The sequence below is a fragment of a genome, unplaced genomic scaffold (assembly GCF_019419815.1).
Source record: "Pyrus x bretschneideri cultivar Hongxiangsu unplaced genomic scaffold, Pyrus_bretschneideri_v1 Contig1, whole genome shotgun sequence".
In the NCBI taxonomy this organism is placed as follows: Eukaryota; Viridiplantae; Streptophyta; class Magnoliopsida; order Rosales; family Rosaceae; genus Pyrus; species Pyrus x bretschneideri.
The window spans coordinates 7,502,431-7,517,719 of record NW_025999390.1 but is presented as its reverse complement, the minus strand read 5'-3'; the positions used below and the strand labels follow the sequence as shown (position 1 = coordinate 7,517,719).

The 15,289-nt window shown below is 36.6% G+C and overlaps 2 protein-coding genes across 3 annotated transcripts; both read left to right on the top strand.

Annotated features, from left to right (window-relative positions):
• Positions 1 to 3,165: 3,165 nt before the first annotated feature.
• Positions 3,166 to 6,872, top strand: LOC103946704 (G-type lectin S-receptor-like serine/threonine-protein kinase SD2-5). Its single transcript, XM_048582907.1, has one exon. The coding sequence runs from the start codon at positions 4,296 to 4,298 to the stop codon at positions 6,732 to 6,734; it is 2,439 nt and encodes an 812-aa protein (XP_048438864.1). The 5' UTR covers positions 3,166 to 4,295; the 3' UTR covers positions 6,735 to 6,872.
• A 299-nt stretch (positions 6,873 to 7,171) lies between these two features.
• LOC103946703 (putative L-ascorbate peroxidase 6) lies at positions 7,172 to 10,729 on the top strand. Of its 2 annotated transcripts, none has more exons than XM_048582920.1 (10): positions 7,172 to 7,508; positions 7,613 to 7,709; positions 7,805 to 7,932; positions 8,223 to 8,293; positions 8,454 to 8,496; positions 8,579 to 8,675; positions 8,918 to 9,001; positions 9,235 to 9,350; positions 9,795 to 9,852; positions 10,314 to 10,453. In XM_048582920.1, exons 1-10 carry the CDS (start codon positions 7,259 to 7,261, stop codon positions 10,339 to 10,341), a joined length of 972 nt encoding a protein of 323 aa, XP_048438877.1. In that variant the 5' UTR covers positions 7,172 to 7,258; the 3' UTR covers positions 10,342 to 10,453. The 2 variants fall into 2 exon arrangements, with proteins under 2 accessions (XP_048438877.1, XP_018502874.2); XM_018647358.2 differs by having other exon boundaries at positions 7,177 to 7,508; positions 10,365 to 10,729.
• The last annotated feature ends 4,560 nt before the right edge of the window (positions 10,730 to 15,289 follow it).

Below are 15,289 nucleotides of genomic sequence, written 5' to 3'. Positions count from 1 at the left end.
TTAGGCTATCGATCTATCTCGACGCTCAATTTTTAGCCTTGTATACTCTTTTTGTGTTGAAAGAAGAAAAGATTGTAAAATATTGAGTTGAAAGATTGTAAATTGTTCTCATCGTGATAGTTGTATAATAGTGAGATATCAAAACAAGGAACATGAAATACCAATGTGAGTACCTTTTCAAAGGATGCCTCGATGGAATGAATAGTCATGAGTTTTTTCTTCTTAAGGATTTAATTACCAAGAAAGTTCTTGGAATAGCGGTTCGTTCCTTAATATTTGTGGTTTAACTTTTCTTTTCTTAATACCCAACTTTTCTTAATTACCAAGAAAGGTCTTGGAATGGGTTTCGTTCCTTAACATCTGTCGTTTAACTTTTCTTAATAACCAACTTTTTGTATGACGAACTTAAGTTTTCTGTGAAATTTGATGAACAATGCCAACCATAAAATAAAATAAAAATCAAGATTTAACCTAAAAAGCTTGAAATATTAACTGACCATCAGATCCAGATATATCCAGAAAACTTAGTAGTACAATGCACAAGCAAATGGGTAGCAGTTTCATGATCATTTAAACAACCTTCACAACTTACAAATAAAACGGTTTCACAATAGTGAAACTATTTATGCACATTCTTTCCTTCTTTTGCACGTTCATGTTTATTTTGACGTTTCCATCGAATAAAGCGAGGAGAACAATCAATCAGGGATAGAATTAATGGATTGGAGGCCTTTTAATTATTTTCTTGATTTCTGTAGAACAAATGACTCTATATATGTGTGTATGCGCGTGCGTGCGTGCGTGCGTGTGTGTGTGTGTGTGTGTGTGTGTGTGAATCAGAATTTGAGGATCTTGTCATGCTGTCGAACTGCTTAATTCTTATACCTGTTTCCCTATGTCTTATTTATGCTTAGCAGTAGTACGGTTCAATATATGAGCTAGCAAGCTGGATCTGCATGGCGGTATTTCTTAGACCAAAAAAAGTTTTAGGGTTTCACAGCACATGGTTTTGCTGTTCCCAACTTCCCACCATCACTGCTCCAGCCTGTACAGCTTTGCTGAAATTAAGTTTTCCTGTAACAATATTATAGGCACCATGTCTTTGTCGATTAGTTCTAATTGCATTCCATCCATCCAGTCTAGGTCATTTATCCTTAATCATATTAGGGTTTTGACTATTTTTCCAATTTTACCCCTATGAGTGAAAGAAACTGATCAATAATTTCTTTTGAATAAAGAAAACTTCTAACTTCCTATTAACTCTCTGAATTCTCATGTCCAAGTAACGATCAATTCAAATTTATTAATTTCGTGTTAAATTTTAATCATATTGTCATATCGTGTAAAAAATATACATAAACTATGCACCATGTATTATAAAATTGGGTAAAGATAAGATCACGATTCAAGTTGAGGAAAAATTAGAAAGGAAATTATACATTTTCCATTGGTTACTGGTTACTACTAGGTACCTAATAATAGCACGTTGGTCATTTGAGAGTTTAGTTTATGATCAAAACTTTGAAAATAAAACTGGAACCTTGCGTCGTGACGTTCCACTTGTAGTAAAATAATGCTGCCACTTGCATTATTGAAAGAGCTTGGTTGGGACCCATCATGAAATTGCAAGAACATCCTGCCTGCCCCCGCTATCTCCTCTCAGTCAACCAAACCAATGAGCTGTCCCATTTTTTGCATTCAAGTTGAAATGTTGGGAATTAGATCCGTTTTGGACTTTAGTATCTGAAATTTAAGGATCAATTCATATGGGTCGTATAAATTGAATCTAATAATTTCTATTAACTTATTTTTTTAGTTCACCACATAAAATCAATGGTATTAATTTCTTTTATACATAATCAGTGATCCAGATGAATTGATCTTTTGGTTTCAAACACTAAGGTCCAGAACGGATCCAATTCCGAAATGTTGAACCATTGGGGACCCATCTACCATCCTCCACGTCACATATGCAAAACCAAAAAGATCCCAACCCTCCGATTCAACCACCATTACTTTCATAATTTCATGCCAATCTAGGAAAAACAAATTCAAATTAAATCAAATAAAGGTTAGTAGAGAAAGAATTGGACATGCTTGAAGGTTGAACCACAAAACCTCCCATTTTGATTATGTCGTTTTCTTGCCACTAATGACTAAGCAAAATATAATTTGCTTAGAAATTGAACAACACTCAACCAAAAATAAATAAATCCAACTCTATCTCTTTGTAATTTAAAACCACTTTTTGTACCGTCTATTTATACTCTTAATTAACTCTCTGTTTAACTCACTTGTGAGATTTGAACACAGTATCCTATTTAGAAGAGTGAGAGACTAATTTCATTAAGTTAGTGACGATATATTATGTCGTCATTATATAACTCATTGTGTCTACAACACTCATCCAGTATCTTATGATGAGTGTTGTAAACAATGTTTTAGAGGTGTGACAATTGCACACCTTGAGGCAAGGCTCGAAAGGCTTATGCTTTGCCTCGTGAGACTTTGACGGCTCTAATTTTACGCTTTCAACCTTGAAAACATTGATTGTAAACATAATATATATGTGGAGATTCAATGCATACTAGTAATTTGCCTTCTTTATTTTCCATTTTTTTAAAAGAGAAGCAAAAATTCGTCCCAACCACTGAACCACTCCATGGTGATTAATAGTCTTTCTTTGATTTTATGTTTTTTAAACACATTGAAAAAATCTCACAGTACTCAATTTTCTTTAACCTAGATTAAATTTAGTACTTAATCAAACATCTTAATGAATATATCGAAGTTAAATAAATTGATAGAAATGAAAATTTCTCGAGATATAATGCTTGTTTTTGATGCCGCCGATATTAGAAGAAGGGAATCGAACTTAACGAATTCGAAACTCTTACAAAAGGTGAGGTTTTGAGAAAAAAAAAAAAAGAACAGCATGGGGAGATATTTATGTCCATGTTAGCAGGCAACTATTTACAAATCAAATCCTTTATTTCATTTGCTTACCTTTTGCGAGCCAAATGTTTTGCCCTGCAGTAAAACAGCGGAAAATAGCGGAGCTCTGTAGTTGTAGTTGTAGTTGGCAAATGAACAAAAGTAGTCGGCAACGGCGGTTGAAAATTTGAAATGAAAAATGAATAAAATAGTCATCTCTTCAATATATTATTGGGATCTGTCATCTGTTTCAATACAAAAGACCTTCTCTTTTGACAGTTTCTCAACCACATTTTAAAAAAAAGAAACGAAAGGACTTCACCTCAGATCTCTCAAACTAGTGACAGAAGCACCCAAAGTTCCAAGCGGATTTAGGAAAATGCCAGACACCCCCATCCCATGCCGCAATTTCACTTCTCGTTTCTGACTGCTCCCTATGCTTCTCTCAACTAAGTGAGAGGTGAGAGCTCCCTCTCTCTCTCTCTCTCTCTCTCTCTCTCTCTCTCTCTCTCCTGGATTTCTCCTTTTCCGTTCCATAGTTTTTTAATTGATGCTCTGTATCTGATTCCCTTCACATAAATCTTAGTTTCTCTGCAACCTGCTGGCCAATTGAGAACTACCCTTTGGTTATTAAGCATGATTTTCTTCTTCTCTCGCATAAAATCTGTTTCTTTTTTAATTTTTTGGTGATTGGAGAAGTACCCATCATTTGACATTGCCTTTTAAAGTCTCTTGATTTCACATCTTTAAGTTCACACGTGAACTGGGTTTTTGTCAAATTTGGTGCTTTTGAACTCTGAAAGTTAGAATTGTATGAGATTACTGCCACCCAGCTTACCATGTTACTCTATTTGGGTTTTTTTAGCTGTATTCAATGCATTAAATTAAGGATTTAGGGGTAGTTGGTGGGTAAGAAAAAGTTAAGCAGTTGAATGCTTTTCGCCAATTCACATAAGTGCCTTCATCTTGATCCTTTTCTGGGTCAAAGTTGTCTGCGATTCTCCTGCTGGCCAGCTCTTTTCAACTTCCCTGGTACTTCTCACCTCTCTCTCTCTCTCTCTCTCTCTCTCTCAATTCAGCTTGACATGTGAAGTTCTATGCCTCCTTTGGTGTTGTAAATCAGTTTTTGTTCTGCCTTGACTTTTGATCATATTTTGGGATTATGCTTACAAGGCTAATTTGGTGGATTCTGTGATTGGTTACCTCATAGTTGAAAGTGTTTTTTTTTTCTAGGCATCCTCCTTTCCTTTAGGGTCCTTTGTATTGTAAAGATGTTTTGCGTCTTCTCTGGTTAGTTCTATTGTTCTTCTTCAATCTTCCATTGTTTGAAATCTTAGTGAAGTACCGGTTTTCAGTTGGCCATGGGGGATATGAATTTCATTCATTTCATGGGGTTCATATTTCTGTCTGTTCTTCTCTCTTCTGGAACCTGCCTGGCTAGTGTTCGAAATTTTGGTACGATTAATTCGTCGTTTCAATGGGCTCAAATGGACTGGATTGACAATGATGGGTTGTTTCTGTTATCTAACAAGTCCGAGTTTGGTTTTGGCTTCCAGACTACTCCCAATGACGTCACATTGTTTCTGCTGGTTGTTTTCCACATGGACAGTTCTAAGGTAGTCTGGACTGCGAATAGGGGTTCCCCGGTTTCAAATTCTGATAAAATTGTGTTTGATGCTAAGAGTGGTGCGTCTTTGCAAAAAGGTGGAAGTGTGGTTTGGTCTACGGATACTGGTGGTAAAAGCGTATCTGCAATGGAATTGCAGGACTCGGGAAATTTGGTTTTGCGTGGAGATGACAATGGAGTAGTTTGGCAGAGTTTTAGCCATCCAACTGATACCCTATTATGGAATCAGGAATTTTCAGAAGGAATGAAGCTTGTAAGCAATCCTAGCTCTAACAACTTGAGTTATATTCTTCAAATCAAGTCCGGGGACTTGGTTCTTTCTGCAGGTTTCAAAACACCACAGCCGTATTGGTCTATGGCGAAAGAAAGCCGTAAAACAATCAACATAGATGGTGGTGTAGTCACTTCAGCAACTATCAGTGAAAATTCATGGAAGTTCTTTGATCGATCCAAAGCGTTGCTATGGCAATTTATTTTCTCGAGCAATATTGATGCAAATGCCACATGGATTGCAGTTTTAGGAAGTGATGGATTTATCTCTTTCTACAATCTTCAGAATGGAGGGTCAAGTAGTCCTTCAGGAACAAAAATACCAAGCGATTCGTGCAGCACACCAGAGCCTTGTGATTCATACTTCGAATGTTATAGTAACAACAAGTGCCAGTGCCCTTCAGGTCTCAGCTCACGTACTAATTGCAAGGCGGGGGTTGTCTCCTCTTGTGATCCTTCGGAGGGTTCTACGGAGCTTGTAAATGCTGGGGACGGGCTCTATTATTTTGCGTTGGGATATATTCCACCTTCTTCGAAAACTGATTTGAATGGTTGCCAAACGTCTTGCCTTGGCAACTGTTCGTGTGTTGCTATGTTCTTCCAAAACAGTACAAGAAATTGTTTTCTGTTTGACAGATTAGGTAGCTTCCAAAATTCTGACAAGGGCTCTGGCTTTGTTTCTTACATTAAGGTCTTGAGGGATGGAAGCAGTGGGAGGAGCGGAAACAACAAGAAACACTTCCCTTATGTTGTGATCATAGCCATCTCGACAATACTTGTTATTTGTGGCCTACTTTTTATGGGATACCGATACTACAGGAGGAAGGGAAGATCACCAGAATCTCCTACAGGGACCTCAGACGAGGAAAATTTCTTTGAAAATATGACTGGGATGCCCATTCGTTTCAGTTACAGAGATCTCCAAACTGCAACAAATAACTACTCGGTGAAGCTAGGGCAAGGAGGTTTTGGCTCGGTTTACCAAGGGAGTCTCCCAGATGGGACTCAACTGGCTGTGAAGAAGTTGGAAGGCATTGGTCAGGGAAAGAAAGAGTTTCGAGCTGAAGTTAGCATCATTGGCAGCATCCATCATCTGCACTTGGTCCGGCTCAGGGGCTTCTGTGCAGAAGGAAGTCATCGACTTCTGGTTTACGATTACATGGCAAATGGGTCTCTTGATAAATGGATTTTCAAGAAAAACAACGGAGAATTCCTATTGGATTGGGATACAAGATTCAATATAGCATTGGGTACGGCTAAAGGGCTAGCATATCTCCACGAAGATTGTGATGTGAAGATTGTTCACTGTGACATAAAGCCTGAAAATGTTCTCCTCGACACTAATTACCTTGCCAAAGTCTCAGATTTTGGTTTGGCAAAGCTAATGACCAGGGAACAGAGCCATGTTTTCACAACGCTAAGAGGAACCCGAGGGTACCTTGCACCGGAGTGGATCACCAACTACGCAATATCAGAGAAGAGTGATGTGTACAGCTATGGAATGCTCTTGCTAGAGATCATTGGTGGGAGAAAGAATTACGACCCGACAGAAACTTCAGAAAAATCCCATCTTCCATCTTATGCCTTCAAGATGTTGGAAGAAGGCAAAATGAAGGACATCCTGGACACAATGCTAGGGAAAGATGAAGCCGACGAGAGGGTACACACAGCCATTATGGTTGCACTGTGGTGCATACAGGAGGATATGTCTGTGAGACCATCCATGACGAAGGTTGTCCAAATGCTTGAAGGCCTGTATCCCGTTCCCCAGCCTCCAACCTCCAACTCAATGGGGTCTCGCCTTTATTCGAATTTCTTCAGATCAGTCAGCGGGGAGGGGACTTCCTCAGGACCATCAGACTGCAACAGCGTTTCTGCAGTGCGCCTCTCCGGCCCAAGATAACATTTGCTGAAGATGAGAGGGATGTACACATTGTTTACTACCATATTTCTGTATATTTTTCTCCGTTTACGCAAATTTTGTAACCCTAGCCGTTACTTTTCTTTTAGCTCAAGTTATTTATATTTTTCTATTTTCCTATTTTTCTTGGCATTGCTTGTTCAGTAAATAATGAGTGTTCAATAGTTGAATATGTCCCCAAAATAAAATACTCCGAAAGACAAAAGGTGCAACTTTCTTGACCTCCCGCTTTGATTCCCGCCCCGTTGCCATCTCCGATGCGACATAAGGATTCTCCATTACGTTTTGTCGGTCCAGCACGGGCCAGTAATGGACCTACTAACAGACTCTTCGTCTAACGATACTTTTCTTGTTAATGTTAAAAGGAGAGACCGGCGTTGAATTTCCTTACTCCTTGTTGGATGATACATCCCTCGTTAATGTTACAAGACATCTTAAGTTTGCTTTGACGGCTACTCGTTAATTAAATTGCGTGTAGGATTTCCTCTGGACTTGGACCCCATGGGATGCGGTCCTTTTCCTGTACAGACATCTCATCTTCAAATGCCCACAAACCCATTTCTCATTATCTCATCCGTCCGTTAGAAATGGCGCCAATTACCTCCACCGCCGCCCTCCTCTGCTCCTCAACCCCGTCCATCTCTACCCCCTCCTACTCCACCACATTCCCGTTCATCTTCAGCTTTCCCGCCAAATCTCCCTCAACGGTCAATTTTCGCGCCAATCCTCTTCCCGCCGTCAATGCCGCCACTTCAGGTAAAAGCTAACAAAACCCTAAATTCTCTGTTTGGTTGCTTGGAGGTAAAAGGAAACGCAATTCTATAAATTGATGCACCAAATGTTGAAAATCGCACGTAAAGATCACGTCTTGGGCAGAAGAGGACTGGTGCTTGCACTTACTGCCACACTGCCATGGATGCGTCCGTTCTCTGAATGCACGGCGGTGAAGGCGGCTGAGTGAGTTGAACAAAATCTCCGATCTTTTCGTTTATTAAGATTATATTTAAATATGTGCATAGTAATTACCGGGTTTTGTATTTGACATTTGGAAGGTCGGATGGAAGTGAATATGAGCTTATGAAGGAGGAGATCAGGAAGGTGGTGACGAAGGGAAAGGCGGCCGGCGTGCTTCGTTTGGTGTTTCATGATGCCGGGACCTATCAAATTGATGACAATTCAGGTACCGATATCTATATGCATTGACCATGCTTCTTACTCATTTCCACTACTCCATTGAATTTTCGAAGTTGGAGTAATTTCAATTGGAGTTAATATTCCTACACTTCCTGTAATACCTGGTCTTGTGGGTCGAGGATGTGCGAGTGGTTGACGTATGTTGCATTGTACAGTCAATTTTCTACGGATATGTTTCGGGTTGAATTGGATCTATTGTCTGTATTTCTTTCAAATTGGGACAAGTGCTCTACTATTGCTACAATGCATCTTCATTGCTGTTGTTAACTATTGCAGGTGGTATGGATGGTTCTATCGTTTATGAACTTGATAGACCGGAAAACAAAGGTCTTAAAACTCCTTTCAAGGCATGCCCCTTCTAAACTCTATATATAGATGTGTGTCGATTCAATCTTTTGGTTTCCATCGGGTTCCCGATTCTTAATCTTTTGCATAATGATTGAGTAAACAAATTATTCATACGATCTTTTATCAGCTAACTCTTCAGTGGATTGAATTGTTGGTTAGATTCTAGAGAAAGCAAAGAGTGAGGTGGAAGCAGTACACCCAGGTTTTCTATCTAGTGAGATACAGTTGACTAGGTTTTAGTAGTGCCAAGTGCTGTGCTAACATGTGGGTGTTTCCAAAACTAGTGTCCTGGGCAGACATGATTGCTGTGGCTGGAGCAGAAGCGGTTTCAATATGTGGAGGTCCAACAATCCAAGTTCCGTTAGGCAGACTAGATTCAAAGTAAGATGCATCAAGGTGGAAAAAACCAACATGATGCTTGAACCTTTCAATAATTCAGTTGCCAAGTATTGCTAGTGTTAACGCAAACCCTTAAAAGAGAAAAAATAGTTTCTAATTCTTGTAGGAGCATCTATCTAGTGCTACCAAAAGCTGATAATTCCTATTTTTAGAAATGATGCTGCGAATAGCTATATCTCTCTATCTCTCATCTTTTCTGCTTTTTTCATTTATTTATTTATTAGGGAGCCTGATCCCGAAGGAAAACTTCCTGAAGAAACTCTGGATGCTTCTGGTCTGAAGCAAAGCTTTCAATCAAAAGGCTTCTCGTAAGTTCATATATGCTAAACGTTTGCAATATTTGGTGGCCGAGGGTGTGGTTGTTGTTTATATCTAAAATAAACTGGATATGCATGAAGATTAAAGTCCTCGAGATATCAATGGACATTTTATTGATAGATTTGCTTAGTTTCTGCATTTAATTGATTTCTGTTGTAGTTATATGTTTATAGTGACTTGACTTGCTATGGGTTTGAACCATGTAATTTTTTTTTTTTTTCAGAACTCAGGAACTTGTTGCTCTGTCAGGAGCCCATACTATTGGAAATAAAGGTTTCGGGAACCCAACGGTTTTTGACAATACATACTTCAAAATTCTTCTTGAGAAACCATCTTCAGGTAAATAACAGTAACATGGATATAAGGTGCATAATAAAATAGGCTTAAGAAAAACTCGGGATCTCCCTCAAACTCCCGCTATTGGGGAATTTGTGTTACAGCTTGATAACTGAGCAACGATAGAAAAATAGGAATGCAATGGAGTAATGATGCTCTATTTTTAGAGTGAGTCAACTTTCACATTTCTGCTTGATCTTCAATGAATGTGTGTGTGTGTGTGTATATATATATATATTTATTTTGATGCACACGTATGCTTTGATCAATTTGCTTGGGCAACATAGACATTTGTTATGTTCAATGAATGCATCTATCATGATATTCACGATATAGGCGAAACAAAGTATTGTGACTTATCTATGTAGCATCTAAAATCAATGACTTGATAGAAAATTATCTTCTCGTTTTTGTTGTGCGATTTCTGATTCTATTCTTTGCATTCAGGTAGCATGATTGGCCTTCCCTCAGACCGTGCACTTGCCAAGGATGATGAATGCTTAAGGTCCATTTCCTTGTAGAAACTTTAATCTGTGTACTTTTCTCTGTTCTGTCATGTGTTGCTGGGCATTTAAGCCAGTCGACTACTCTACTCAGTTATTCATAGAATATTAAAATGAGTATAATCTGGTCAGAAGACTTGAAAAAAAAGAGCCAACAATTTAAACAGGAGTTATGCTAGAAAAATCTAAATTTGATGACAATCAATCCACAAGTTCCTCAAAGTGGTTGAGATAATTGTGATCGTTCACAATTTCTTTTATGCAAGGGTTCATGTTAGGAAATGAATTAAAGATTTTGTCACGGTGAGTTGACGCTACAGTTGTGAACATTTTAGAACGATGGCCTCCTTCTTTAACTACTTTGATCTTACACATTTCTCATAAATGCCTGATATGTCATGCTCTAGTGGTCAGAAATTAGAAAAATGACAGTATCTAATGTTCCATTTTTATGTACATGTAGTATTTGTTCCTTATTCATATCCAACTGAAGAGAAGCTTGTTTCCTGCACAGCTGGATCACAAAGTATGCCGAGGACCAGAATCTGTTCTTCGAAGATTTCAAGACGGCTTATCTCAAACTAGTGAATTCGGGAGCCAGGTGGAAGAGCTTGTGAAATAATTGCAGAAGCGAGCAAACTTGACGTTTATCACGCAAAGAGATCAAGAAGTGAAGCGTTGGCAATAACAGCCGAGTCTTGCTAGAATGAAGAATTAATTAGGTATATGTCATGAATTCATGGATTAGCTGAAAGCTTTAATTGAATGATTAGCTGACAGATAAGGTGAGACCCCAAGCAAGACTTATCTTGTACAATTAACATTATATCAAATAATTCAGCCTATTCAGATATGAAATAATGAAGTTTTGGACTACAAGTATATAGCTATAGCCCGTATGATGTGAGAAAGTCTAGGTTATTAGAGCAATCATAATTTTTCTGGTACTAATTCAACCCATCAAGGGCTTCTAACTTTACAATGTCTCTAATGGTGGGGTGGGGGATTTCCCATCCTCAGCTGTCACTGAGTTAGAACTTTCCAAATTCCAATTAATATGATGGATGTGGATTGAAAGTTGAAACTATGGACCTAAGCAACTGCAGATATTTGTTTTGGGTACAAAGAAAACATGGCCCACTTCCATACTTCCACGTGGAGGCCACGACGTATTTCATCATCGAATACATGACCCATTTCCTTTTGAATGAGTGTTGTTATTTGTACTGCATTTATTTATCGGTTTTTTATCTTAACAAAACCTTGTGTGTAATTGAAGATATATCGCCTTATCTCTTTCTCAACACGTGATTTAGAAGGATAAATATTGGATGGTGTTATCCACACAAATTTTTTCACCTCTCACACATCCCTTATTAATTTTTTCCTTTGATTTTTTTAATTCATTTCATCCAATGGCAAAAAATTGAGAGGAGTGTATGGAAGGTAAAAGAGGTTTGTTAGTAGCATCATCCTAAATATTTCAATTATAAGATAGAATCGCTCCTCTCTATTCTATCTAAGGTGGAACCAACACATGTGAGACTCATGTGTGACATTCAAATCTAGTTGAATGTCGTACACGAGGTTGCTCTATTCAGTTCATGCACACTGAGTTGGGGCCTACATGTGAGACCCACATCTAGGTTCCATCTAATGTGAGATAGCTACCATATGTAATAGTCAATGCATTTTAACTTTCTTACATGACAACACGTGATTGAATTAAAAAGTTGAAATATCCATGGTGCACATAAATCCTCCTACACGGCTACACAAAGACTCTGCAACATGACTATAGTTGATTTCTCAACGAACACCAAAACAAAGAAACTAAAGAGTGATTATATTAAGCGGAGTTCTTATCCAATAACATATGTCCAAAAGTATGCTTGTCTACTTGTGGGTCAAGCAACTCTTAAGGGTCATAATACAAGAATTCATGGATAATAAAAGGACATCTCAACTCCACCTTCTTCTTTAATTTGATTTTGTTAATTTGGCTAGCTCTTATCTTTGTGGTCGCCAGTGGTTCTTGTTGGTGGGAACCAATGGAAGCATCTGCCAAGAAAAATATTATTGAAAATAATAAAATATTTATTGAATTGTGTATCTGAAAAAATACGCATTTTTTATTTATAAAAATATGCATAAAAGAGTGCAATATAATATTTTTAAAGTGCCAATAACAATTTCAATAAAAAACATGTTAAGGATAATGATCAATGTTTAGACCATTAATGTGAAATTTTAAGCATCAACCCATTTTTGAACTTAGAAGATAAACATATAAAGAAATAACTTATTAATAACACACACAAAAAAAAATTTACGTCTCAAACTGTAATTTACATATAAGAAAAAATGACCTGTTCTAAAAAAAGAGCACATATTTTGACACATTTTTTTTTTCCTTCTTTCCTGTCCAAGACTACACAAGAACAGTGCAGAGGAACAGAGGGTCCCCCTGTTGCCCGACTGGACTGTATGTAGTGTATTATTCAGTGTATGTATGTATGTATCCTTCTGTAATTAAAATAATCAAACCCTAATCCGTTAATTTAATCAATTACTTAAAAAATACTAGGTATGTTATAAATGGGTTCTCTAATTTGAATCTTCATCACATGTCTCTGCAAGTGCAACCAGCTTATCTTAAGTAATACAAATATACGCACTTAAGAATCTATATTATTTTATCTGATTAAACCAAATATATCACAGTAAACAGGCTTTCACAATATTAATGTATGCATTTATCCAAAAAAGAAATGTGAGTGTAAAGATCTATACATGTACATGCCAGATTAGTATATTTCACCCATTTGTGGTCACAAAGGATTATATATTAAACTGTGTTTCATTTTCTTAAATTAATCGACTTGTATGTTACTGTTAGTTATTTATTCAACGCATGTTATGCATGCATCAAATTTGAACTCATAAGATTGACTTCAACCTAGTTTGTTATAAGTTGTAACAAGAATTTTTATAGGTAGTTAAAACACAAGTCACGTAGTTTTTCATTCTACGTAGTACATATTACAATAACAGTCGATAACATAGTTGATTCCACTTCTAAGGTATATATAATAATTAAAAATATAAATCCATGTATAATAACGTTGAATGACTATATTTCAAGTATACCGAGAAATTGCTTAATTTGAACCTCTAAGTTACAATACTCTGAATTATTCTTTTTTTATTTTATTTTCAATTTATGTTTATATATCCTTTATATTAATATATATGTTGTTCAAATATCAAAGGTAGTGTTCAAGTCAAGTAGTATTCCTAAAGTCGGCCTAAGATTTCTTTTGTTCTATTTAGAAAAATATAGTTTCCATTTTCATATTCCCGTCTTTTGCAATCATAATCCAAGAAAAAGAAAAGAAAAAAAAAATTCTTTAACGTGAATGATGATGAATGAGAAATTTGATTTTGCAGTACCATAACAAGTTTCATATCAAATATTTATTAGCTCCGAGTAAGTTGTACAGAAATTCTATCATCAAGTAGCCTTATCTGAAGCTCTCTAGTAAAAAGAGACAAACAAAGAAATTCCCTTGTTGAAATTTAGCTAATTAGTAATTATTTTGTAGCTTTGATATACATCGGTGGCTCATTTTTTGACTACTTAAGCTTTTGAGGCAAGTTGTTGTCTAATAGACTAATATAGTCACATGGAAATTTTTTTTTTTTCAAATTGTTTGGAATGCGGTTTTCATTTCTTATTCCTTTGTTGGTTCATATGGTCGGGGTTACACTTATATTATATGTTTGTCCTTATCTACTCTATTGTTATGCAGTCTCTCTCTTTCTTATCGATATACCTATCCACCACATGCAAGAATAAACATGCATGTACGTATGTGAGAGAAGACATAAACTTAGTATACACTGTTGGTTACCATCCTTATGCTCTCTCTCTCTCTCTCTCCCCTATAATGCTTTCCACCACATGCAAGAATAGGCATGCATGCACATACGTGAGACAATACATAAACTTAGTATACATCGTTAGTTCATTCTCTAATGCGCATCTAATCATATGAATGTAGAAAACATGTCTTGAATGGCTTGTAAACAATGCCATGATCATATATCTTGTTTTTGTTGACTACTACATGATTCAAACATAATACAAAACTAGGAGGAAAAAAAAGGTGAAAAGGGTAGTGGGGTGGGCAAGATAAGCACAAAGAAAATGTGGGTTTTCTGTATTCCGAGTCAATTAATCATGCAAATATATACCTTTTTTGAATACAATTGCAAGGATAAGAGAAGAGAAGAGAAGAAAAGAGTGACATATCTGATGACCTCTGTGCGCAAGAAATAAGAAATTAGTGGGACACAGAGCACAGGTGGAAATGATATAGAATGTCGTGGAGGGTTAGAAATCGGAGGGGCAATGCATTGGCAGCTCCCCTGTACCTCTGCTTCCTTGTGTCTCTCCACTCTACTCTCTCTCGATCGCTACATGTATAAGCCACAAACATCGTTCACCTATACAGTGCCATTTAATTTATCTGCAATTTTTCACGTATTCCCACATTCTGAAAAAATATTTTTTTGGTCAAAAATTCTGAAAAATATGAACATACATAAATATAGGAATCTAAATTTGCATGAATTTGAACTTTGAAGGTAATAAATTATTACCACTAATAATAAAACTCGAAATTATGGTCGTTTCAACATGAATCGATCACTATATAATTAAAATACTCTAATAATTTTTTCGCCCTTGGATTACATCCGATGGTGGTTGACCAAGAATTTCCTGGTCACCATGGATCAGAAAAACGGTATTACTATTTTATGTCTATTATGGGACATCGATTGAGACTATCTCACTTATACTTAATTTTATTCAATTTTGATCTGTTATTCATTGATAAAGGTAATTATTTTAGGTGTATACAATGACATCGTTGGAGCTTCATTTAGGTTTGAAGTATTGACTTTGAGCTTAAAACTTAAAACCTAAGCAATTAACAAATTCGAGATGGAAAACCTAAAGTCTAATTCCTAAATGGTAATTCTCCATTCTAGAAAATTAAAAAAAAATCACTGAACAAAAATAGAAAATAAGTGCAACAATTTTCTTGTTAGAAATTGATTGATTTAATTTTCTTGAGGGGACATAACAATGGAAAATGAATTTAAATTTCAGATGCATGGTTGGTGACAAGTATATGATAAGATCACAAAACTGCATGACATCATCCTAATTTTATTTTCGGTAATGGACATCGACCCATCCTCAGAGTTAGTATATATGCACAAGGGTGTCCAGAGCTTGACAAAAAACACCACCATTTGGAACAAATCTTTTCTTTCAAGCCAACTTGGCTTAAAAGCTAAAACAGCCGATTAAGCAAAAGCAAAAGCAAGTTATTAATGAACAAAGGGTTCCATCAGTCTCATCACAAT

What these genes read in the sequence shown, in the direction of transcription:
- LOC103946703 (XM_018647358.2), top strand. Translation starts at nt 7,259, where the DNA reads ATGCGGTCCTTTTCCTGTACAGACATCTCATCTTCAAATGCCCACAAA. An exon ending in CGTCAATGCCGCCACTTCAG is followed by an intron (nt 7,509 to 7,612) that starts GTAAAAGCTAAC and finishes TCGCACGTAAAG; the next exon opens with ATCACGTCTTGGGCAGAAGA. An exon ending in TTAGGCAGACTAGATTCAAA is followed by an intron (nt 8,676 to 8,917) that starts GTAAGATGCATC and finishes TTTATTTATTAG; the next exon opens with GGAGCCTGATCCCGAAGGAA.
- LOC103946704 (XM_048582907.1), top strand. Translation starts at nt 4,296, where the DNA reads ATGGGGGATATGAATTTCATTCATTTCATGGGGTTCATATTTCTGTCT.